Source organism: Perca flavescens, chromosome 2, assembly GCF_004354835.1.
Source record: "Perca flavescens isolate YP-PL-M2 chromosome 2, PFLA_1.0, whole genome shotgun sequence".
NCBI classification, from domain to species: domain Eukaryota; kingdom Metazoa; phylum Chordata; class Actinopteri; order Perciformes; family Percidae; genus Perca; species Perca flavescens.
The window spans coordinates 10,828,659-10,854,174 of record NC_041332.1 but is presented as its reverse complement, the minus strand read 5'-3'; the positions used below and the strand labels follow the sequence as shown (position 1 = coordinate 10,854,174).

Here is a 25,516-nt window from a genome sequence, read left to right as displayed (position 1 = left end):
GGGATGAGATGATAGCCCCCTCTAGAGGATAAACTGCATTAGAGCAAAATGAGGAGTCAGGTACTCCTACCGCATGCTTACAGTTTTTTTCGATTGCTAAACAACAGTGGGCACAACTGAAGCTACATGTGCAAAACTCAAGCCACAGTCTGCATTACCAACAGTCACCTGAATTAAACAGTTCACATCTCCTGCAAAACTCATTCCAAGCAACACAACTCTTAACACACGTCTCAAAACAGGCTCAGTGCAGCCAAACACTATGCACAAGCCTCACTGAGATAACACACACAGTCACTGAGAGTAAAAACACTAGCATCAAACACCAATACACAAATTACAAACTATCTCATCTTTACAGTTTGAATGATTTCAGTGACTTCACATTACTCAATAGTGTCTTTAAAGAAAAGATATAGATTTTATAATATATCAATTTTCTTGTAAGGTAAACAAGAAGGAATGAAAATCAGCACTTTCCTTCAATATAGTATTTTGTCTCTAGTAATTTATGGAATTACTGGAAAAAAACTAAAGGTGCATAACAGTAACAAAGAATAGAGTGACTAATCCTGCCTCTCTCCAGCATCATGTGGCGAGTTTTCTTCATCACACTGGATGTCTGCATCATCTCTAAATACAAATGAATGTGGTGTTTCCATTGCTTTCACCTCCATTACTTTCTGAAAAACAGTAAGAACACAGTTTTACTATAGTAAAGATATAGTGTTTTTCACTTATTTTTAGAATAGCTGTGTATGTAACTTTTATGTAACTCTTTTACCTGTTTCTCTCAAACAGTACAGTGTATAATTGTTTTATTCTTATTTGGTGTTTGTATACAAAAATAAAGGCTTTCTGAGCTTTCTCTATTTAGAAAAATACAATGTTTCGGTCTCGGACATTCATCAGGTAAATTCACACATTCACCTCAACCATAGCCTTAAATAGTTTGGTTGACTAACCAGGACCAATCAGGTCCAGCTCTTGAATTACGTCATTCATTCACAAAGTGGCACTCCCATCACGGACTGTGACCAGGAAAAGGCAGAAAAAATGCCACTCAGTACATTTAAAAACAATGGATGAATGTCGAAAAAAACACAGAATTTGGAAATGGTACAGATACATTGATGATGCATCAAGGCACTATCGATGAACTACTTGAATTTATTGTCTTACTGAACAGTTTTGATGACAATTTGAAGTTCACAGTAGACTATAGCCAGGAGAGGGTTCATTTTCTGGACATGTGGGTTTTTAAAAAGAATGGTTCACTGTCTACTACATTATATTGAAAAGAGACTGATAAAAACACTCTTCTTTTGGCAAGTAGTTTTCACCCCACCCCACTAAAAAGAGGTCTACCAAAAAGCCAGTTCTTTGGACTCAGAAGAATATGAGACCACTGAGGATTATATGGAAAAAGCAAATGACATGAAAGACAGATTTGTACAGCGAGGCTATCCAATGGAATGGGTTGACAAATCTTACAAAACAGCCCTGAATAAACTTCGGTCAGACTTGCTAAAGAAAAGCAAGAAAAAAAGAAGTGATTTTCTGTCACCTGTATCACTACTTACTCTCCTCTCTCACATACCATACGTCCTGTTTTTAAAAAATATTCGCACATTCTAAAATCAGATCCTTCACATGTTGTGAACAGCTTGCCGCTCTTTGTATACAAACGTGAGAAGAATCTCAGATCTTCTAGTTCACGCTGACTTTGCGGGATACAAGCCAAGGAGAGCTTCGCAAAGATTACTAAGCCCATTACCTAGGCTACTGGCAACTACCGTTGTGGAGGATGCGCACAGTGCAACAACACCTATAAGACACAGCACTTCCGCCATCCTCACAACAAGATTTTTCCAATTAAGAGTGTCGTCACTTGTGCCTCCACTCATGTAGTGAACATTTTAACGTGTCCATGTGATCTGGTGTATGTAGGCAAGCCCATAAGGCAGTTAAAACAACGCATTAGCTAACATAAGAGCTCTATTCGCAGAAATGATACACTTCAATGATCATAAGCATGACATCTCATCATTGCGCTTTTGTGGTATTGAACAAGTCAGTCTTCCAAAAAGGGGGGGCAACCACGACTTGCTAGTAAAAAGACATGAGGCATATTGGATATTCACTTTGCACACGCTATCGCCAAAAGGCCTTAATGATGACTTCAATCTCAATATTATGTTGTGTTAATTTGATGTTAAATCCTTCTTTTTCCTTACTAGTTTATCCTCAGTAACTGTTCATTGTACATGTGCATATGGACTGCTACAATGTAATTTAACCAATGTAATGATTCACTTTTGAATGGACTGTGTCCTCTTTGATCAAGTGTAGACAAATATTGGGCTAATGACAATGCACTGATCATTCATTGTTTTTAAATGTACTGAGTGGCATTTTTTCTGCCTTTTCCTGGTCACAGTCCGTGATGGGAGTGCCACTTTGTGAATGAATGACGTAATTCAAGAGCTGGACCTCATTGGTCCTGGTTAGTCAACCAAACTATTTAAGGCTATGGTTGAGGTGAATGTGTGAATTTACCTGATGAAGGTCTGAGACCGAAACATTGTATTTTTCTAAATAAATTATTGCTTGTGTAATGTCAGTGTGCTGGATTTTCTCTAAACTTTTTGATCTGCTACTTTTGATCATATCCTACGCACCTGCCCGACAAAAGAGGTGTGCAGAAAAAAACTTTGCTACGTTGCACTGAGCTTTATATAAATACCGTATATGTTCACTGACTAGTCTAAAACAAGACACCTGCTTAGGCTTTCAGCTAAAATTGCATTCAGCAGTGTTTGATAGGCACCAGACTGAAATCTATTCTGTTTTGAGTGTGTGGTTAACAGTTTTGACAGCAGTGTTTTAGCATTTGAACAAAGTGCTGTAAATCTACAGTGTTGTGCACGTCGTGGTTAAAGTGATGAGATAAGTAGAGTTTTGAAAACTGTGTTCAAGCAATGAAAAACTAACTAGAGTCTGGTCCACATGAACTGCTGCTGTGCAGACTGGAGTTGGAGTTTTGCACATGTGACTAAAAGCTGATTCATACATGTAATTTTTTTTCTGTATGACTGTTATGTCTGATTAAGTAGCCTACTGGATGTACTGAAAAGAGAAAGTTTAGTATTTTATTTTGCTGGTATCTGGCTCACCGGATGTACAGTGCTGGGCTAAAGCCTGACATTTGGTGCATGAGGTCCCCATGTCCGCTATTTATTTTGCAAGGGCACCGTTGTTGCATCCGGGTCTGAGTGGCGCCCAAGACGATGATTGGTTTAAGGAAAGTCAAATTGCGACACCATGAAGTTAAATTCAAAGTTTTCAATGACTAAATATGATGTCAAATAACTACTGCACTAAGGCATGGATACCCGACCCGAGGCCGACGGTCCCGACGGTACCCGACAGGCCGGGCCGGGTTCGGACAGATATTTAGAAATTCACATCAGCACGTTAAGGAATTTGTTGTAAAATGGTGTTGCAGCTCCTTTTAAGAGAGCTCAGTGCGTATGGGTTTGTGTGTGTGTGTGTGTGTGTGTGTGTGTGTGTGTGTGTGTGTGTGTGTGTGTGTGTGTGTGTGTGTGTGTGAGTGTGTGTGAGTGTGTGTGTGTGTGTGTGTGTGTGTGTGTGTGTGTGTGTGTGTGTGTGTGTGTGTGTGTGTGTGTGTGTGTGTGTGTGTGTGTGTGTGTGTGTGTGTGTGTGTGTGTGTGTGTGTGTGTGTGTGTGTGTGATTGTGTGTGGTAAGTGGACAGAAAAAAGATAGAAAAAGAGGAAGCAGACGTGTTGTAGATGCAACCGGAGCAGAGTTAGTGGTTATTCAAGTTATAACGTCGGCCCTGGAGGTAACGAGTCTCCGCTGGTTTTCAGAAACGAAGCGATCAGGAGAGGTTAACACATTGAACATTTTAACAGCTGATTAACGTGCGCTTGTTGCCCCGTGTGCACTGATGCGCTCATCAATTGACATTTCCGAATGCCTTCCTACAGTTGCTTAATAAAAAAGGGCTTTCCACACAAATAAACGTAGCCTATGTGTCATTAGTATGAGAGGAAAAAAGATGAGATTTTAACTTTTAATGAGATTAACAATTTCTTAATGCCTGTCGGGCTCGGGCCGGGTTCGGATATGGCTCTGTCGGACGCGGGCCAGGCTCGGACAGAAAAATTTGGCCCGATCCGGACTCTATACTGCACTATAAACTGCACGAAAATTCTTCACTAGAGGGCTCTTCTTACTGAGATTAATAATGAGGAAGGAAGTGATAGTTTGGTGTCAGAGCTGCATGTGTTTTTTCTTCTATCCGTCTACACACTGAACAACAGTCCATTCTTTCTCTGTGAGGAGACTGCTGTTGATTTTGACCAGTTGTTTATATTGTTTAATGTTTCACAAGTTTTCATAGACACAGATGTAATACGGTCATTAAATTATACAACCACCTTTCTGATTAGAAGCTGAAGACTACAACAGCCATGTTGGCAGAAGCTGGATGTGTGTTTATGGGTTTGATCCTCTACATCTCAGGTAGGAATTGCTGATCATCCGTTATGATATAACACTAATTAACTGTGTGAACTGTAAAAAAAAAATAAAATAAAAAGAGAGAGAGAGAAAAAAAGAAAGAGATAAAATATTTGAATCCAGTGGGTGTTCATTTGTAGACATATTATAGTATTAAATTGCATTATATATATTAATACAAAATAAAATAATTGAATGGTAGCTATCAATATCTTTACCTATTCTGCTGCTACATTATATTAATATAATCCTTTAAGACTTAGTATCATTGATGCAGAGAACAACGTCTGTCCAGATGTTTGCTCATAAAATCTTCTGTTAAAGGAGTTCATGGACGAGCAAACAGCATCTGTGCTTTAAAAGGTTCATCAGTGGATCTGCCCTGCTCAGCTCAACATCCCACTACAACCATGAGGTGGTACACTGTACACAGGGTTAGATCTAAACCTGTTCAGAAGGAACTCTCTGCAGATGAAAAGCATGTGACGTACAACATGTCTGCAGAGAGTAACTTCACTCTAACAATCAAAGATCTGAGAGAGAGCGATGCAAATGATTACTGCTGCAGAGAGACTACTGACGACCCAGAACTCTGCTGGAACAACAAAACTGAGCTCCAGGTTTCAGGTACAGTGGCTGCCAGTTATTTAATACTTTAAGACTAAGGCTAGTATCCAAATTCTAATTTTATTCTCCACAATCTCAGACCTGCAGGTAAAGGTGCTTCCTGCCACAGAGGGACAGACAGTGACACTGATGTGTAGCACCAGCTGTCCTCTGACTGAAAACCCTGCAGTCTACATCTGGTACAAGAACAGAAAGTTCCTCTATCAGGACTGGTCTCCCTGGTACCAACAGCTGGTCAGCAGTGAGGAAGCAGTCACATACTCCTGTGCTATCAAAGGCTACGAGGATCTCAGAGCCCCTCAAGTCTCAGTGGGTGAGGGACAGCATTTAGCTCCTTAATATTTGATGAAACCTTTATTTAACCAGGAAGGCCATTGAGAACAGGTTCCCATTTGCAACCGCGACCTGGCCAAGAAAAGCGTAGGCGTGGAAGGCAACAAATAGTTTCACATTCAATAAAGTATAAGAATACAGAATGCAATATGCTACATAAAGTGCAGAATAAGTGGGCATTACAAATGCCTGCACGTAGTGAGGTCTAAGTAAGTCGACGGATATGCAATATACATGAACAGAGAGTCTATATCACTGCTGAGATGGTGTAAAGAGTCAATAAACTGTTAGTCTAGTGGTCTAGTTAGTGAAGTAGATCAGTAATAACACAATGTATATGAATAGACAGTCTTGATAAATGCTGAAGTGTAGTGAAGAGTCAATATACAGTTAGTGCAAGTTGCGGTCTATTAAGTGGTGTAAATCAGTGATAACACAGTAAGCAATAATCAGTGAGTCTATATCAGACAATATACAGTTTGCAAAAGGTAGTAATGAAGAGACAATATGCAAGAATAGACAGTCTGTATAAATGCTGAGAATGGTGGTCAGTTAGTGCAAATGGTGGTCTAGGTAGAGATGTAGATCAGTAATAATACAATATGCAAGAATAGACAGTCTGTATAAATGCTGAGATGTAGTAAAGAGTCAGAGTACAGTTAGTGCAAAGTGTGGTCTAGGTAGTAATGAAGATCAGTAATAACACAGTATACAAGAATAGACATACTATATAAATGCTGAGATGTAGTAAAGAGTCAATATAGTCAATATACAGTTAGTGCAGATTGAGGACTAGATAGCAAAGTCGATCTGTAGATGTACAAAAGTTGTGTTGCAACAAAGGTGGAAAGAAATAACGGTTTGAGCATACTAGGGCAGGTGAATAGTGCAAAATAGCGTAAACAAATATGATAATGCAGGTGTGGATGTGCATTGTGCAATTATGCAATGGGGCATGACAGAGATAATGGAGCAAGGGTGTGCAAAAACAGTGGGTAAAAGATGGGGAACATTTAGCACATACAGTGATCGGACAGGAGCAATGACAGACGATCTTTGAAGGCAGTTAGTGGGATAAGGGTTTTGGCTACATATGTTATGCCTTGCAAGAATAATTCTATTATTCACACACTGGAACTATAAATCCTAAAGCTTCTGATATACAATGACTATTTGACAACATTTTCCAAAAACCAAAACCATGTATTTTGTCCAGATTCTGTCACGTCGACCTGCTTCAGTGTGACCTATGCTAAAGGGAGAATGTGTTCTTATAAGACGACATCAGAGGAAGAGCCCTGCTCCATCACATATCCCAGAGGTTACGTTTCCAAAAAACACAAACACAACTCCCACCCCACCACTTCTAAACCCTTTAAAATCATAGTTTCTATGAGATCTATTTCCCAATGGATGATTTATTTTGTATTATATCTCTTCTTTTATCTTTGGTGATTTTTATATTGTTACAAGCACAATAACCACAGTTTTCTGGATTAATCATGCTTTGAGTTTATGTTTAATAATTCATGATATTAATGTATTTTATGTAACTGATAAAAAAAATACATTTGTCATCCCTCAACAGAAGTACATGTTCAAAGGAGTCCTGCAGCTAAAGGCCATGTCACACAAGCTGTCCTCTGACTCCCTTTATATGGTATAAGAGCGGACATGTAGTTGAGGAACCAAAGTTTGTAGTTCCCAACACCTCTGCTGAAACCTTCTCCTGTGGTGTAAAAGGCCACGAGGATCTGCGCTCTGCTGAAGTCTGTGAGTATGAACCAACTTCTGGTCTGTGATGTAGAAAAAATATCAAACATATTACAGCATAATGGAGTTGTGATTTTGTTGAGGCATGTCGATTTAATCTGATCTTCACTGTTAGACTGCGGTTGTAGTGTTGATTTGCATATCTTGTTAAGTGTATTTCAATCTCTGTTACTGGGGATCTGCTGCTGACCACTGTGCTTTATAAAGTTAAATATAGATCATAACAGTGTTATATTATTATTTGGCTAAAAGCGATTAATTAAATCAGAAAGGAATTTATTGCCACAGTAGTTACTCTACGTGGAATATGCCTTGGTGATTGGTGCATACATACACAAACAAACATATTAAGCATTAATAAGAACAAACCAAATGGCTGTTTAAGTAGTTTAAGAACTTTTAGGTACAATAGGTCATAATAGAATATTAACAAAAAAAAAGTATTTATGAGGCGTAGCCTAGAAGTTTGAGACTGGCAGGTCCTAATTTCTAACATTTATGTCTACAAAGTTGATATATTCTACCAAACAGGAATTTTAATTTAGACATTATTAAAGGTCATTTTTGACATTACTTAAAGTGAAACGGCCTCTTGTCTTTCATCTATATTTTTCAGGTCCTGAGGATGAGAACTGCTTGATTATGAATTACGTCAGCAGGAGAATCTGTGCTCTCCGAGGTTCTTCAGTGAACATTTCAAGTGAATACTCTTCTCCCAACAACCAACCCAAGTCTAAACTATGGTATAAAATAAAGAGGAGTGGGCAGGAAGAAGTGAAAGAGACAATTAAGAATGTAACTCGTATGAAGTATCACGACAACTTTAGGAATCACCACATCCTGAGAATCAATAACCTGACGAAGAATGACTCAGCAGAATACACATTCAGATACCACAGCGATGACCAAGGATTGAGACCTGGAGTGAGTTTGGTTGTCACAGGTAACTCTTTAGATGAAATACATTATTTTTGTCTGGAATTATTGACTTCCACACCATGTTATACCAGCAGTCAGCACACTGAAAGGCCCATCCACTACTAACAGACAATATGGGTTAAGTAGGTTCTTTTATAAGACACAGACAAAAATGTGTTTTGTTGTTTAGGTATGAGGACTAACTGAGGATTTAGTGACCGCTCTAATTATCTTTCAGGTCTGAGAGTGAAGTTTACTCCCTCTGCAGTGGTGACAGAGGGCCAGAGACTCACCCTGAGCTGCAGTACCAGCTGTCCTCTGACTGACAACACAAACTACATTTGGTACTTGAACAGTCGACCTTTGACCCCGACAGAGAAGCAAAACAAACACCTGGTTCTGGACCCAGTCAGCAGACAGCATGCAGGGAATTACTCCTGTGCCGTCAAAACCCCCCACCACATCAGCTCTGATGAAAAGACCCTGACTGTCCAGAGTAAAATGGGAAAATGGACCCCAGCAGCAGCAGCAGTAGTAGTCGTCTGTGCTGCTCTCCTGGTTATTATACCCCTCGCTGCCTTCTGGTGGATTAGGTGAGCAACACTGTCCTCTGATCAGAGCAATGATATCCACACACTAACCTGGTATCACCTATTCATTTGTATATGCGCTCATTTCTTCTAACCAGAAGAAAGAGGACTTCCAGTCAACCTCCTAGAACTGAAACTTCAGACAACTTGGAGCAGGTAAAGAAAATTATTTAAACAATTTTGCTACTTTTGAAAAGCATAGCCGTGGCCGGGTTGGGTCAGTGGGTAGAGCAGGCGCAGATATACTGAGTGGTTTATGCCTTGACGCAGAGGTCCAGGGTTCGAATTCGACCTGTGAAAATTTCCTGCATCTTCCCCCCTTTCTCACCTAGCTGTCCTGTCAAATTAAAGCTGGAAAAGCCCAAAAAATAAATTAAAATAAGAAAAACATTGCCATCTTCTATCCTGCTTCTCTTCAGATCAAATTTTGTTTTTCATCCAAGTCAGAGCAGCAGCTTCAACTCACTGATTAGGTTATTTTTTAACTTTATTAAAACACTGTTATTCTGGTGACTCAGAAACACATTGTTCCATAAGGTTTATATTTTGTAATATTGGACCTAAATCTTTTATTCTACTGCCATGGTAGGTCAATCAGTCTTTTTTAAAAACACTAGATATCTACTAGTCACATTTTTCACTAATGATATAATGTTTGCTCTTTGAACAGTCTGTAAAAGCTGCCATACAATTAGGTTTTCTCTACAAGATTTATTAGAAATTGTATTAATAAACATGTTTGATGAACTGTAAGAGCTACTCTGGCCACTGAGTACCTGCTATGCTAACACTCCCATCCAGTTGAATCATTTTATATTAATTAGGGTAGAATGATCAGCCAAAACATTATATTCAGTGCAATGTAAAATATTATTTCACCTGTACCACGATACTAATAAAATACTAATACCAAACTAATATTGTTTGTCTTGTCTCCTCATCAGCTAAACCCTGATCCTGTGTATGAAAACAGCTTAGCTCGACCAGCAGAGCAGGAAGAGCTTCACTATAGAAGACTCCACTTCTCTGAGAACCAGGCAGAAGCTCTTTACTCCACCATCGAACCACATAAGCCCAATTGACAGGAGCATGTGCCTTGTTACTGTCAACTAGACCAGCACGACCCCCCAGTGAGCATCTCTTACTATTACAACTGATTGGGATCTACTTAGTGGCCTTACTCACCTTGATCAGTGGTAATATTTTCAACAACCAGCATTTCAAGGCTTTTTTCCACCCTCCATTTCACTTCACTCCATGCTAATGTGGACCAGGAGTTTCTTAAAAGTACTGAGCCTCCCGAGCAAAAGCTAATCACTTTGAAACATCTGTCAGAAAAAAAGGCAGAGTGTTTCTGAAGAAGCAGTGACCACTCAGCTAGCATGGAAGAGTGTAAATGTAAAAAGTGGCCTCAGTGACATCATCACTGTTTTTCTCTACAAAACACCACATGACACAAACTTGGAGAGGTCAAAACACCAGCAACACTAGTAGTAATTAAGAATATCTTTAGTTAGACCGATGGGTTTTGGCTTGGGGCCTTTATCAGGGTCATCATACAACATGTATTACAAAGAACATTTAAATAAGGATATATGAAACTAAATATATCTATATCAACATACATATCTGCCAATGGGGTATTTACACATAAATAGCTTTGGTATATTTTTGAATGGTTTCAGGCTAAGTTGATCTCTTCACTCAACAAGTTGCCAGAGTTTTGACCTCTTCAGACTTTTTTCTCTTCTCCATACACCTTGGTAGTAGGAAGTTGTGCCAGAATACATACTCTGCTTCTACATGGCAACAACTTTTCAGTTTTGGACTTTTCACTGCATCACCCACGGAGAGCAGCTGGTGTCCAGAAAGCTGTATTCAGACCACGTTATGACAGGATTTCTCACTTTGTGTGAACTTTTAAATGAAATGTTTTTGGAAGAGAAGTATAAGGACCATCCTGTGGTCCATAACACCTACTGGATTTTAGATCTGTTGTGGATTGTTGACGGACAGAAGGATTTAAAACTCATATACAGGAAGCTAATAATTCCATGTTGTAAAGGTGAAAAGCAGCAGATTGTGTTCATTGATACTGTCAGTGCTGAATCCTCACAGTTTTAAAGCAATGTTAGTGGCAGGTTAAGTTACTTCTCAGGGGCTGATTGAACAGACTGACCACACCTGCTCTATTGTACAGATAACTTGAAATGAGGTCGTAAATAGATTGAGTAATGGCACTGCCAAATGTAACGTGGCTTTGTCAGGTAAACTCATTGAAGCATTTTTGTTTTCTGGTATGTTGTATTGCTTTTGATTTTATTTGTAACTGTAAAAAAGGTTTTTGTAACATGTTCTACCTTGCATTATCTAAAGTGTATTAAAACATACTAGATATTACGTTTGAAGTTTGGTCTTCGTTGAACTTTTTTTCCCAAAACAAACCAACCCCAGACAGCTCCACATCTCTCCGATCAGTTAACACGGCTACATGTCGCATGAAAAGCCAATACATTATGTTAAAACTGAAAACAAATAATAATAATTGTCATTAAAATCACAGTGAGAAACATTGCGACACCATGAAGTTAAATTCAAAGTTTTCAATGACAAAATATGATGTCAAATAACTACTGCACTATAAACTGCACGTAGATTCTTCACTAGAGGGCTCTTCTTACTGAGATTAATAATGAGGAAGGAAGTGATAGTTTGGTGTCAGAGCTGCATGTGGTTTTACTTCTATCCGTCTACATACTGAACAACAGTCCATTCTGTCTCTGTGAGGAGACTGCTGTTGATTTTGACCAGTTGTTTATATTGTTGAACGTTTCACAAGTTTTCATAGACACAGATGTAATACGGTCATTAAATTATACAACCACCTTTCTGATTAGAAGCTGAAGACTACAACAGCCATGTTGGCAGAAGCTGGATGTGTGTTTATGGGTTTGATCCTCTACATCTCAGGTAGGAATTGCTGATCATCCGTTATGATATAACACTAATTAACTGTGTGAACTGTAAAAAAAACAAAACAAAAAGAGAGAGAGAGAAAAAAAGAAAGAGATAAAATATTTGAATCCAGTGGGTGTTCATTTGTAGACATATTATAGTATTAAATTGCATTATATATATTAATACAAAATAAAATAATTGAATGGTAGCTATCAATAGCTTTACCTATTCTGCTGCTACATTATATTAATATAATCCTTTAAGACTTAGTATCATTGATGCAGAGAAGAACATCTGTCCAGATGTTTGCTCATAAAATATTCTGTTAAAGGAGTTCATGGACGAGCAAACAGCATCTGTGCTTTAAAAGGTTCATCAGTGGATCTGCCCTGCTCAGCTCAACATCCCACTACAACCATGAAGTGGTACACTGTACACAGGAATGGACCTACATTTGTTCAGACGGAGGTCTCTGCAGATGAAAATCGTGTGACGTACAACATGTCTGCAGAGAGTAACTTCACTCTAACAATCAAAGATCTGAGAGAGAGCGATGCAAATGATTACTGCTGCAGAGAGACTACTGACGACCCAAAACTCTGCTGGAACAAAAAACTGAGCTCCAGGTTGCAGGTACAGTGGCTGCCAGTTATTTATTACTTTAGGACTAAGGCTAGTATCCAAATTCTTATTTTATTCTCCACAATCTCAGACCTGCAGGTAAAGGTGCTTCCTGCCACAGAGGGACAGACAGTGACACTGATGTGTAGCACCAGCTGTCCTCTGACTGAAAACCCTGCAGTCTACATCTGGTACAAGAACAGAAAGTTCCTCTATCAGGACTGGTCTCCCTGGTACCAACAGCTGGTCAGCAGTGAGGAAGCAGTCACATACTCCTGTGCTATCAAAGGCTACGAGGATCTCAGAGCCCCTCAAGTCTCAGTGGGTGAGGGACAGCATTTAGCTCCTTAATATTTGATGAAACATATTTTTTATTTTTATTTTATTTAACCTTTATTTAACCAGGTAGGCCATTGAGAACAGGTTCCCATTTGCAACCGCGACCTGGCCAAGAAAAGCGTAGGCGTGGAAGGCAACAAATAGTTTCACATTCAATACAGTACAAGAATACAGAATGCAATATGCTACATAAAGTGCAGAATAAGTGGGCATTACAAATGCCTGCACGTAGTGAGGTCTAAGTAAGTCGATGGATATGCAATATACATGAACAGAGAGTCTATATCACTGCTGAGATGGTGTAAAGAGTCGATAAACTGTAAGTCTAGTGGTCTAGTTAGTGAAGTAGATCAGTAATAACACAATGTATATGAATAGACAGTCTTGATAAATGCTGAAGTGTAGTGAAGAGTCAATATACAGTTAGTGTAAGTTGCGGTCTATTAAGTGGTGTAAATCAGTGATAACACAGTAAGCAATAATCAGTCTATATCAATGTTGAATGTAGAGAAGAGACAATATACAGTTAGTGCAAATGGTGGTCTAGGTAGAGATGTAGATCAGTAATAATACAATATGCAAGAATAGACAGTCTGTATAAATGCTGAGATGTAGTAAAGAGTCAGAGTACAGTTAGTGCAAAGTGTGGTCTAGGTAGTAATGAAGATCAGTAATAACACAGTATACAAGAATAGACATACTATATAAATGCTGAGATGTAGTAAAGAGTCAATATAGTCAATATACAGTTAGTGCAGATTGAGGACTAGATAGCAAAGTCGATCTGTAGATGTACAAAAGTTGTGTGGCAACAAAGGTGGAAAGAAATAACGGTTTGAGCATACTAGGGCAGGTGAATAGTGCAAAATAGCGTAAACAAATATGATAATGCAGGTGTGGATGTGCATTGTGCAATTATGCAATGGGGCATGACAGAGATAATGGAGCAAGGGTATGCAAAAACAGTGGGTAAAAGACAGGGAACATTTAGCACATACAGTGATCGGACAGGAGCAATGACAGACGATCTTTGAAGGCAGTTAGTGGGATAAGGGTTTTGGCTACATATGTTAGAATAATTCTATTATTCACACACTGGAACTATAAATCCTAAAGCTTCTGATATACAATGACTATTTGACAACATTTTCCAAAAACCAAAACCATGTATTTTGTCCAGATTCTGTCACGTCGACCTGCTTCAGTGTGACCTATGCTAAAGGGAGAATGTGTTCTTATAAGACGACATCAGAGGAAGAGCCCTGCTCCATCACATATCCCAGAGGTTACGTTTCCAAAAAACACAAACACAACTCCCACCCCACCACTTCTAAACCCTTTAAAATCATCTATTAGATCTATTTCCCAATGGATGATTTATTTTGTATTATAGCTCTTCTTTTATCTTTGGTGATTTTTATATTGTTACAAGCACAATAACCACAGTTTTCTGGATTAATCATGCTTTGAGTTTATGTTTAATAATTCATGATATTAATGTATTTTATGTAACAACTGATAAAAAAAATACATTTGTCATCCCTCAACAGAAGTACATGTTCAAAGGAGTCCTGCAGCTAAAGGCCATGTCACACTGACCTGTAACACAAGCTGTCCTCTGACTCCCTTTATATGGTATAAGAGCGGACATGTAGTTGAGGAACCAAAGTTTGTAGTTCCCAACACCTCTGCTGAAACCTTCTCCTGTGGTGTAAAAGGCCGCGAGGATCTGCGCTCTGCTGAAGTCTGTGAGTATGAACCAACTTCTGGTCTGTGATGTAGAAAAAATATCAAACATATTACAGCATAATGGAGTTGTGATTTTGTTGAGGCATGTCGATTTAATCTGATCTTCACTGTTAGACTGCGGTTGTAGTGTTGATTTGCATATCTTGTTAAGTGTATTTCAATCTCTGTTACTGGGGATCTGCTGCTGACCACTGTGCTTTATAAAGTTGAATACAGATCATAACAGTGTTATATTATTATTTGGCTAAAAGCAATTAATTAAATCAGAAAGGAATTTATTGCCACAGTAGTTACTCTACGTGGAATATGCCTTGGTGATTGGTGCATACATACACAAACAAACATATTAAGCATTAATAAGAACAAACCAAATGGCTGTTTAAGTAGTTTAAGAACTTTTAGGTGTGATAGGTCCTGATAGAATATTAACAGAAAAAAAGTATTTATGAGGCGTAGCCTAGAAGTTTGAGACTGGCAGGTCCTAATTTCTAACATTTATGTCTAGAAAGTTGATATATTCTACCAAACAGGAATTTTAATTTAGACATTATTAAAGGTCATTTTTGACATTACTTAAAGTGAAACGGCCTCTTGTCTTTCATCTATATTTTTCAGGTGTTAAGGATGAGAACTGCTTGATTGTGAATTACGTCAGCAGGAGAATCTGTGCTCTCCGAGGTTCTTCAGTGAACATTTCAAGTGAATACTCTTCTCCCAACTACCAACCCAAGTCTAAACTATGGTATAAAATAAAGAGGAGTGGGCAGGAAGAAGTGAAAGAGACAATTAAGAATGTAACTCGTATGAAGTATCACGACAACTTTAGGAATCACCACATCCTGAGAATCAATAAACTGACGAAGAATGACTCAGCAGAATACACATTCAGACACCACAGCGATGACCAAGGATTGAGACCTGGAGTGAGTTTGGTTGTCACAGGTAACTCTTTAGATGAAATACATTATTTTTGTCTGGAATTATTGACTTCCACACCATGTTATACCAGCAGTCAGCACACTGAAAGGCCCATCCACTACTAACAGACAACATGGGTTACTTTTTAGCATTAGGGTGATCTTTCTCTAACTTTAACGAGGTACCATAGTTTTAGTTGTTTCAGATTAACCAGACCCAATTTAACACTTATACAAGTATTTTTGCTTAAGTAGGTTCTTTTATAAGACACAGACAAAAATGTGTTTTGTTGTTTAGGTATGAGGACTAACTGAGGATTTAGTGACCGCTCTAATTATCTTTCAGGTCTGAGAGTGAAGTTTACTCCCTCTGCAGTGGTGACAGAGGGCCAGAGACTCACCCTGAGCTGCAGTACCAGCTGTCCTCTGACTGACAACACAAACTACATTTGGTACTTGAACAGTCGACCTTTGACCCCGACAGAGAAGCAAAACAAACACCTGGTTCTGGACCCAGTCAGCAGACAGCATGCAGGGAATTACTCCTGTGCCGTCAAAACCCCCCACCACATCAGCTCTAATGAAAAGACCCTGACTGTCCAGAGTAAAATGGGAAAATGGACCCCAGCAGCAGCAGCAGCAGTAGCAGTAGTCTGTGCTGCTCTCCTGGTTATTATACCCCTCGCTGCCTTCTGGTGGATCAGGTGAGCAACACTGTCCTCTGATCAGAGCAATGATATCCACACACTAACCTGGTATCACCTATTCATTTGTATATGCGCTCATTTCTTCTAACCAGAAGAAAGAGGACTTCCAGTCAACCTCCTAGAACTGAAACCTCAGACAACTTGGAGCAGGTAAAGAAAATTATTTAAACAATTTTGCTACTTTAGAAAAACATTGCCATCTTCCATCCTGCTTCTCTTCAGATCAAATTTTGTTTTTCATCCAAGACAGAGCAGCAGCTTCAACTCACTGATTAGGTTATGATTTAACTTTATTAAAACACTGTTATTCTGGTGACTCAGAAACACATTGTTCCATAAGGTTTATATTTTGTAATGTTGGACCTAAATCTTTTATTCTACTGCCATGGTAGGTCAATCAGTCTTTTTTAAAAACACTATCTAGTCTATCTATTTCTATATCTACTAGTCACATTTTTCACTACTGATATGATTGAAGTTTGGTCTCTGGACAGTCTGTAAAAGCTGCCATACAATTACGTTTTCTCTACACATTTTATTAGAAATTGTATTAATAAACATATGTTTGATGAACTGTAAGAGCTACTCTGGCCACTGAGTACCTGCTATGCTAACACTCCCACCCAGTTGAATCATTTTATATTAATTGGGGTAGAATGATCAGCCAAAACATTATATTCAGTGCAATGTAAAATATTATTTCACCTGTCTCTTTATCAGCTAAACCTTGGTTCCCTGCATCATGACATCTCGGCTCAACCAACAGAAGATGATCTTAACTATAGCAGAGTCCACTTCCCTCAGAACCACACAGACGCTCTCTACAGCACAGTCCAGAAACATGAAGAACAAGAGGACGTCCCCTATGCTGTTGTCAACTTCAGACCCAACATGACCATTGATGAGTAAGCATCACCTGCTATTACTGTACAACTGATTAGCCAGAGCCTTTTTAAGGGATATTCTGTAAGAATAATGTAGCTTATTACAGCATGGGCTACCTGGTATCTAAGAAACTACTGGTACTATTCTGATAAAAATGAAAACATTTTCATTGTGCTGTTTAAAGTTTACATTGATTTCCATGTTGGGATGATCGACGGTCAAAAATTGTGTATTTACGCCGAGTGTCACTGAACACATCACTTCTGCTCAAAGGGTTGACAAACTGGGTTACAGATTGCGAACAAACTTACCTGAGAAAATTGCTTTCCTTATAAGTATATACATTTTACAATATTTTGCCACGTTTAACCCACAGTACATTAATGCATTATTTTCTTCACTTACAGGCTAACGGACAGTGAAGAACAGGCAGTGGATCTCTAGAACGTATACATCACAGCAAGTAAAAACTTAAAGAGACTGAATGTAACAACCCACCTGGCTCTGTGACAGAACTTGGATTGTTCTGTTTATCTCTGCATTTAATTCTGCATTTAGGGACTTCAGTGGATGAGCTTATCTACACTAGCTTACTGTGAATCGGCAGGCAGACGTCCAGCATCCTAATGATACCTCAGGAACACCTGAGAGCGCTGATGGTCACCCACTGCCTGTTTTAGGAAGGGAAACCAGGACCTTTTAGTTACGCTGATTCTCTTACGGTCCAGTCTGTTATATATTTAACCATATAGCCTTGACTTGTTAAGCAGGCATTCACTGTGTCACAATACAATGTGAGAACAACACAATACTTCGCAATATGCAGAAACAACCCTAAAACAAATGCTATTTCTGTTAAACTTAAGAAAGTTAAAATGCATCGAAGTTAGGTAGCTAAATTACATTAAAGTCCTGCAGGATTATTCTCTCCCACAACTGAATGAACTGAGTGCAATCCTACACGGGACGAACCATTTAGACTAACTACAGTGATATTTTTTAAATTAGCACACCTTTCTGACAGAACCACAACCAAAACTTGTTCTCAAACATCTTTTGTGCAGTTATAGGTGTTATACTTAACGTTAGAAGGCTAATTACAAATGGGAAATACGCACTGCACGGACATTATTGTGTCCAATAGCATACTTGTATTTATTATCAATTTGCTAGGGAATCAACTATAAACACATGGAATTAACAAGTTTGACAAGCTAAATCCGTTTTGTTGTATGCACTGTTAGGTTTGTGACGTCCTGCTAGCAACCACGAAACGTTAACGTTACGCTAACCTAACGCTAGCTAACATACTGCTTTCTCTAAAAATTGTAGCTATTAGGCTACATTAAATAATCTATTCTATGTGGACACTTACTTGGGTAACATACCTTATGTTAGCTACATATAGTAAAGCTAATGTACGACTTATTAATAAATACTCACCCAACAGAAAATTGTTTGTTTGCATTGATGCCTTTGTTGACTATAATAGCTTTACATATTAGCATTAGCTAGCTAACGTTAATTGATGGTCGTCCGGAAATATTGGTTCATTCTTTTTTTCCCGTTTTGTTTTCAAGAGCCGCAAGTTATATGCTTTTCGTATAAAAATGCGTAATAGGTTACAACAGAGACTTGTTATCCAGTAGAAGGCTTGAGTTAACGTTAGCTGGTAATGCTGGTTTCCTGAAATGGCCCCAAGGGGTCTCTGTGATGATGTTTCTTTTAGTGCCCTATTTAGAAAGTGTGGCCAACTCAAATCCATAAGTATATAAGGCTCAAATCCATTGACATATATATAAATCATGGGCGCCATATTGTATACCAACATCAGATGGCTCTACAGTGTAACCCTATGGGGCGAATATGCGATCTTGAAATAAATCGCTTATTTTCACCATGAACAGGCATAATACATCTCTAATATACAACGTTGGTTCCTTTATGCCTTTTTTTGTAATAAACTTTATGGTCATTGCACAATGTACAGGTAACTTTACTGAGACAACGAAATGCAGATTAGATTATTTACTTCCTACCTTTTTATGAAGAAGGTAACGTTACTACCATGATAAGTGAAAGCCTAGTGAGTAATTTGACCATCTCAATTACCGGTTTATTTATATATTTGCAATGTATTGTAATATTTTAAAAGATAATTTTCTTTTTCTTTTCTGACAACTAAAAATATTTAAGCAATTTTTCTTCTTTTTATCTTTTATTCTACATTAACATCTAAAACAAAGTTTTGGATCTATTTCGACATCACTCATACGGTCACCACGGTCTTACCTTGAATGATACAATCCTTCAACCTATCCTCGAGACATTATGTTAGCACATTGTAGTACATTGATTCAATTAAGTACTCCAAAAATACTAAGTTGTAAGAACTCTGGTTCTATATGAGTCGTTTGTGACCTCAAGGGCTTATTAATAAGGGTTTTTTTTTCTTTCTTTTTTTCTCTGCCTACCAGCCTGTCCACCTAGGCCTATTGACTGTGGCTGTACCCCTGTATGTTGTGTAGCTGATGTAATGCTGTATGTCATTTGTTCTGTGTATTTTGTGTTGTATTTGACTGTAATGATTTGTATAAATAAATAAAAATAAAAAAATAAAAATGATGTCAACAAAGTCATGTGTATGACCTTAGGAGGCTTGGCCACCGTCCATAAGAGCATCCAGGTGGCATCCTCTTTGCTTTACTCGCCTCATCCGAGACCAGGTATGTTGTGTATTAAGACGCAACATTTGGGACTCTGCTGTTGTCGATCCGTCACTTTTGTGCAGGTGCCTTGTGTCCCTGAGGATTGTGTTGGGTGTATTCCCTTTTTTTGCATTTCATAACAGAGAGTTGTTGCACAGTTTGTGTTAACTGTTAAGAAAATGTCTAAAATGACGTGTTCATTGGTTTTCTGAGGAGGAAGGAGGGGCTGGGGTCAAATTGAAAGTTAAGCAAAAGGTTTAATTGAACAACATGATGAAAATGACACGACAAAAACAAAATGTTACACTGCAGCTGACAGCGGACTGAATCCATGCTTCTCCTTGTGGAGTCACATAAAAACAGTCCTGAGACATCCTCCGGATCACACATGTATTCCCTAAACCTAGGTGGTTCCTCAAATGAAATCTTCCCCTATTGGTCAGATATCTCTCAAAACAAAAGGTGTACGTTCCCAATCAATCCAACTATATGAATACACATTCTTTGTTCTAATCATGTCTAGCTCCACAGGGGATGGCTCTCAAAGTTGTTTAAACAATAAGTCTTCTAGAGCTTTTACATTCATGCTAAAAAAACAGCCATGACCTAGTAGCTTGAGAAGGTGTGAGCCTTCCTTCACTCAGTCACACAACAGTTTACATTTTTAAGTTACATTTTTTTACCTAAAAGTATATTGTACTAAAACATAAACATGGTTTTAACTTTTTTTATCTTCAACATAACCTTTTCAAGTTTTTACTAGCGCCAGTTACTGTGGCTTGCAGTTTCCGGTTAAGTGTTGTGTGTAAGTGCTTATGCTGTTTGTTCAGGTTGTTTTTTCTCTACAGGAGTAAAAACCTTTAATTGATTTGAGTTCATTCCCGTTAGCTCGCTGTCTGCAGTGATTGGTGCCCCACCTTCTCAGGGCTCGGCCACTGCAGAGATGGCCGAATGTCTTCAAACTCCACCCGAAGTGGGACAGGCATGTGAAGCTTTGTGTGTCGCATACATGCCTTCAAGCTCTATCATCCAAGGTAAGACGGTGGTGGCGGTCTGAGTGAGGTCGAAATAGATCGTAAGTTATGACTATAACTATAGATCTATGAGACCGAACGATGACCGCCACCATCTCTTGTCGCTGTGTAACGATGTGACAGTTATCGAGGCATAGTATCGCTTTTTCTTTTAAAGCCAACCCCCCTTCTTCCCCCCGATAACCCTCGCCCTCTAAGCCCTCTTTTGCCGTACAGCCGTTACAGATACTGTCAGCGGGGCGGATGGTTAAGTCTATATTAGAGGAGTTGTTTCGGATACTTCCCTATATTTAATACTGTAGGTATTAAAATATTAGAGGTTCAAATATTATAAATATTGTATTATAACTATTAATAGGTTCAGGTGAATTAATTGAGATACTTCCCTATGGTTCTTAGATTATTTTTAAAGAGACACACACACCCCCGCACTGGCGGGTTCTCGCTACAGTGGAAACCCGATGACGAGACAAGAGGCTTTTGATTGACAACCTAGATGTCTCCCGTATGTGAAATACACAGCACACAGAAGATCTTTACAACCAAACAATTACAATTGATTACTCACACTCGGACAGCTGCCTCTGCCGTGGTCACAGAGGTTTCCGCTCAGCTGAAGAATCAAAGGTCTGCTTGTCAGGTCGGTCCCCGGGGTTGCTGCAAACCGCACGGTTAAAGAGGAGGCCACCACTTCTCCTTTAGGGGGGTCCCTGCTCACGCAGGCAAGTGGCAAAAAAGAAGAAAAAAGGAAAAGAGGAAAGAAGGTCGTCTAAAAAAGCAAAAAAAGACTCACAAGGTTTTTTGGGTCACCTTGCTCAAGACGAACACAGGTGGTTTTTTATTTTTTTTTTTTTAAAAAGCAAAAAGTTAACAAGCAAAATGAACAGAATCACTCAAAAAATGCTCTAAGACACAGGAGGTCCCTACTCGTAGGGTTTTGGTCAAAAGAGCAGAAAACGAGCCCAAGGGAGAGAGAGCGCTTGTCGGCAAAGCACCCATTTTTATATGTACATTTCTTGGGGTTCAACCCCCCATCACAGCAAGGTGTGTTTTATCGCATTTGTTTCACCTTACATGGTAATACGGTCTTAAAGCAAGCATCAGGTTGGATATACGTAAAAACCATCTCATATGACAATATTTCCTTTATACATATGCATGTTGCTATCTAACATAGAATCTAACGGCTCAGTTCGGCTGCATTGATCAATAGGTCAGAGCAGTAATCTTTTCACCTCTTATGTGCACCCAGAGCCTACCCCTGTACACAGGGCCCCAACAGCACTTCCTCTTTCCAGCTGTGCAGGTTCAGACAGACAGTTACACAAAGCAACTTATGCATCTGAAGCCTCTTGCAGACACTTCCTCTATCCGACTGCAGGGTCAAATAGGCAGCTTCACACCGCAACTCACACTAAAATGTCTCTAAGCATGTTTATAGTAATATCAGTATCACAAAAACTTAGCATGATTATATTTCTAAAGGCACATTAGCACTTATAAACCAAAATCAAAGGCAGTATTATAGTCTCAAGAGCAGAAATATATTTTAGCTGTTTTTGGGTTAACTCATGTCAAAAGCAGAAGCACAGTCTCCACTGTTCTTGAGCTGATGTATTTCAAAAGCAGAAGTATAGTTTTAGCTGTCTTTTGGATTAATACAAATCCATTTCAAAAAGCAAAGATATTTCAAAAAGCAGGAAAATAATTTTTAATTGTTTTTTGGATTTCCACATACTCTCGTTCAACATCGCTCAGAACGGGCTGAGGCGTTCCAGGCAAGAGGAAGAGGCGTGGCCACCTGGATGCTCTTATGGACACCAGCCAAGCCTCCTAAGGTCAGTCACATGACTTTGTTGACATGTCTCAAGGATAGGTTGAACGATTGCATCATTCAAGGTAAGACCGTGGTCATCGTTCAGTCTCATAGAGCCATAGTTATAGTCATAACTTACGATTTATCTAATGTAAATTGGTTATGGATTGTGCCTTTAAATAGGCCTAGTTGACTCAGTTGCCCTATGCTTGTGTTCTGAAATGTTTAATGGGCCCACTAATTAATTATGAATAAAATATATTCAGATCCAGCTTTACAATTACATTAGAGCCAGATATTTAAGCAAGAGTGTACATGCTACAACAAAGAGACAAAATGTCATACACAACTCAAAACCATATTAATATATTTCATTCCCATACAAGTATACACTTCAGTAATTAATCCAAATACAAAACAAAATAGGAAATAATTTGTAGCCTCTAATTTAGGTTGTGCAGGTAGCGGTGGGTCTTTTGTTTCTTTGTCTTTCAAGTATGTTGAAAATTCAAGTCTGGTTTCTAATCCAGTTGTCACAGTAAGTGTTAAATATGCACTCAAGACACTTCTACAGTAGACTAAGAGCTTGTAACAGTGTTAGCAAGTTATCAATGAGTGAGGTTACATATTTTTAAAGTCAGTATAAATAAATTAGACAGTAAAGGCATGAAAATGTGTTGTGAAGAAAAGGAAACGGTACAGATGTGGGTCTCAGACACATAAAGCAGAACTGGATCATCATCACCATCCAAGCTGTGTGACAGTATACATAAGATTGTGTACTGGTACTACATGGTCCCTTTGATCGATGTATCAAATTTCTGTGTAACAAGTGTCTTGGTTGCTACTTGTGTAAGAAAAAAAAAGTTGGAATGAGGAGGAGTGTTATGGTTTTTATCGCAACCATTCAGAGGGCCCTATCTTGCACTCGCCTTGCCTTTGCATACCGACGCATGTATCATTCCTGTTTTGCACCCGACGCACAGTGGACTTTTCCCTCCACAGACGCACGTCGGTAGCCTAAATTAGGGAATGTATTTGCGCTCCCGGGGGCAGTTCAGCGAAAAGAGGAGGTGTGTTCAGGCGCAAACGTTCCCTGGTGCCATTTTGCAGTTTCAGAAAACAATTCCGCCACAGACCAGGAAAAACCTGGTCTAAAGTCAGTGGCGCGTTATTCAGATGCTATTTTAGGGGCGCATGCTTGGCCATAATGTAGCGTGCGCACAACGCGCATACACTTTGCTTCTCTCATCTACACGGACACAGCAGTTCCCATTTTTGCAAACCATACATAATTACAAGGAAAAATATTACTGGAAATGCGCTTCAGGTGTTTGGATCGGTCAGGACTGGAGGCATTCTTTGTGGCTTGTTGTGTTTTACACAACATCTCCATGAATCATTGATGTGTTGATGACATGAATGAGGAAATATTAGAGGACTTAAGGAGCCATGATGTTGAACTACGACGGGATCTGGTCTGGGAGTGGCGATGCGCTCCTGGTGGAGCAGGTGGATGGAGATGGGGATGGAGTGGGGGGGGGGGAGGAGGAAGGGGCACAACAGGTGCAGGTGGTGCGTTTGGAAGCCCACGCTCCATGGCTGCAGCAATCCTCTCCAGACTTGAGGAGATGCGCCCGAGGGGCCGCAGCAACATCGCCACCCGGCCAAGACGGGCATTTGTTACTTTGCCGCATTGGACAGCTCCACTGGCCTAGGCGCCAGGCAAATCCGCCGTCATAATAGCAATCCGCCATGGAACAAGCGCGCCTGCTCTTAAAGGGAACATGAGATTACGCTCTGATTGGTTTATTGCACGTTACGCCCAAACCACACCCCGCCGGTAGGCCTATAATAGCAACAGCGCGTGTTAGCTGACAGTGGATGGAGCCTGAGTCAGCGTGTGCTACTTCTAGTTTTATTTGGTTGATGCCACTTCCTCATACATTCCCCCTGTATGAACACTATTCTTTACTGGTTTATGTACAAATAGTAACCTAAACAAACCATGATAGTGATAAGGTTGCATGATCCCACATAACTTGCCTTTCAGTAGGCTACGTTAAGTCAGTTTTTTCCTGTTAGTTTTCATTGTCTACCTTGATTCACACATTTGCTACTGTGAACTTTTTGACAGTGGTCTCCGGCATGTGAACGGGCATTTAATCACCTGAAACAAAGTCTTTCCACTGCTCCTGTGTTGGTTCTGCCGGATCTGCAACGCCAGTTCGTGGTTGAAGTGGATGCTTCTGATGTGGGTGTTGGAGCTGTTCTGTCTCAACGTTCCTCCCAAGATGAGAGACTTCATCCCTGTGCTTTCCTGTCCCGTAAGCTGTCTGGAGCAGACAGGAACTACGATGTTGGAAACAGAGAGTTACTGGCAGTGAAGGTGGCGTTGGAGGAGTGGCAGCATTGGCTCGAGGGGGCGGAACAGCCATTCCTGGTCTGGACGGATCACAAGAATCTGGAATACCTGCGTTCTGCCAAGAGACTAAATTCACGCCAAGCGAGGTTTGGCTCTGTTCTTTAACAGATTTAACTTCACCCTGTCCTACCGTCCTGGTTCTAAGAATGTGAAGCCTGATGCCTTATCCCGCCTGTTTGACCCTGATCCATCTCCCGATCAACATACTAACATTCTAGTCGAGTCTTGTTTGTTAGGGGCTATTGCCTGGTAGGTGGAGGAAAGGGTTAAAAGGGCACAAGAAGGGTTAACTGTTCCAGCTGGTTGTCCTCCTAATCGCCTGTTTGTTCCTGCTGTTCCCATGTTATCCATTGGGCCAACACCTCTCTTCTTTCCTGTCATCCTGGAGTCAAGAGGACCATTTTCATGATGCAACAGCAAATCTGGTGGCCATCCATGGAGAGAGAAGTCGGGGAATATGTGGCTGCTTGTCCAGTCTGTGCACAGAATAAGACTTCACGTCAAGCGTCTGTTGGGCTCTTGCAACCTCTGTCCGTTCCCAAACGCCCATGGTCTGACATTTCCATAGAC

The 25,516-nt window shown here is 39.6% G+C and overlaps 3 protein-coding genes across 3 annotated transcripts; all 3 read left to right on the top strand.

Annotated features, from left to right (window-relative positions):
* The first annotated feature begins 4,953 nt into the window (after positions 1 to 4,953).
* On the top strand, positions 4,954 to 7,153 carry LOC114562143 (uncharacterized). Its single transcript, XM_028588436.1, has 4 exons — positions 4,954 to 5,173; positions 5,253 to 5,486; positions 6,723 to 6,827; positions 7,095 to 7,153. The coding sequence occupies exons 1-4, from the start codon at positions 4,957 to 4,959 to the stop codon at positions 7,151 to 7,153; spliced, it is 615 nt and encodes a 204-aa protein (XP_028444237.1). The 5' UTR covers positions 4,954 to 4,956.
* Positions 7,154 to 8,012: 859 nt separating this feature from the next.
* LOC114562139 (sialoadhesin-like) lies at positions 8,013 to 9,869 on the top strand. Its single transcript, XM_028588424.1, has 4 exons — positions 8,013 to 8,222; positions 8,436 to 8,790; positions 8,886 to 8,943; positions 9,732 to 9,869. Exons 1-4 carry the CDS (start codon positions 8,084 to 8,086, stop codon positions 9,867 to 9,869), a joined length of 690 nt encoding a protein of 229 aa, XP_028444225.1. The 5' UTR covers positions 8,013 to 8,083.
* Positions 9,870 to 12,360: 2,491 nt separating this feature from the next.
* Positions 12,361 to 19,537, top strand: LOC114564700 (uncharacterized). The gene is made up of 9 exons (XM_028592210.1): positions 12,361 to 12,378; positions 12,458 to 12,691; positions 13,886 to 13,990; positions 14,256 to 14,453; positions 15,070 to 15,396; positions 15,718 to 16,075; positions 16,171 to 16,228; positions 16,799 to 16,983; positions 17,371 to 19,537. Exons 2-9 carry the CDS (start codon positions 12,508 to 12,510, stop codon positions 17,405 to 17,407), a joined length of 1,452 nt encoding a protein of 483 aa, XP_028448011.1. The 5' UTR covers positions 12,361 to 12,378; positions 12,458 to 12,507; the 3' UTR covers positions 17,408 to 19,537.
* Positions 19,538 to 25,516: the final 5,979 nt, after the last annotated feature.

Bases quoted from the DNA above. Each gene is read 5' to 3' on its own strand.
- LOC114564700 (XM_028592210.1), top strand. From the start codon at position 12,508: ATGTGTAGCACCAGCTGTCCTCTGACTGAAAACCCTGCAGTCTACATC. The intron at 13,991-14,255 runs GTTACGTTTCCA...ATCCCTCAACAG, and splicing joins CTCCATCACATATCCCAGAG to AAGTACATGTTCAAAGGAGT. The intron at 14,454-15,069 runs GTGAGTATGAAC...TATATTTTTCAG, and splicing joins TCTGCGCTCTGCTGAAGTCT to GTGTTAAGGATGAGAACTGC.
- LOC114562139 (XM_028588424.1), top strand. From the start codon at position 8,084: ATGAAGTATCACGACAACTTTAGGAATCACCACATCCTGAGAATCAAT. The intron at 8,791-8,885 runs GTGAGCAACACT...TCTTCTAACCAG, and splicing joins GCTGCCTTCTGGTGGATTAG to AAGAAAGAGGACTTCCAGTC. The intron at 8,944-9,731 runs GTAAAGAAAATT...TCTCCTCATCAG, and splicing joins CTTCAGACAACTTGGAGCAG to CTAAACCCTGATCCTGTGTA.
- LOC114562143 (XM_028588436.1), top strand. From the start codon at position 4,957: ATGAGGTGGTACACTGTACACAGGGTTAGATCTAAACCTGTTCAGAAG. The intron at 5,174-5,252 runs GTACAGTGGCTG...CCACAATCTCAG, and splicing joins AACTGAGCTCCAGGTTTCAG to ACCTGCAGGTAAAGGTGCTT. The intron at 5,487-6,722 runs GTGAGGGACAGC...TATTTTGTCCAG, and splicing joins AGCCCCTCAAGTCTCAGTGG to ATTCTGTCACGTCGACCTGC.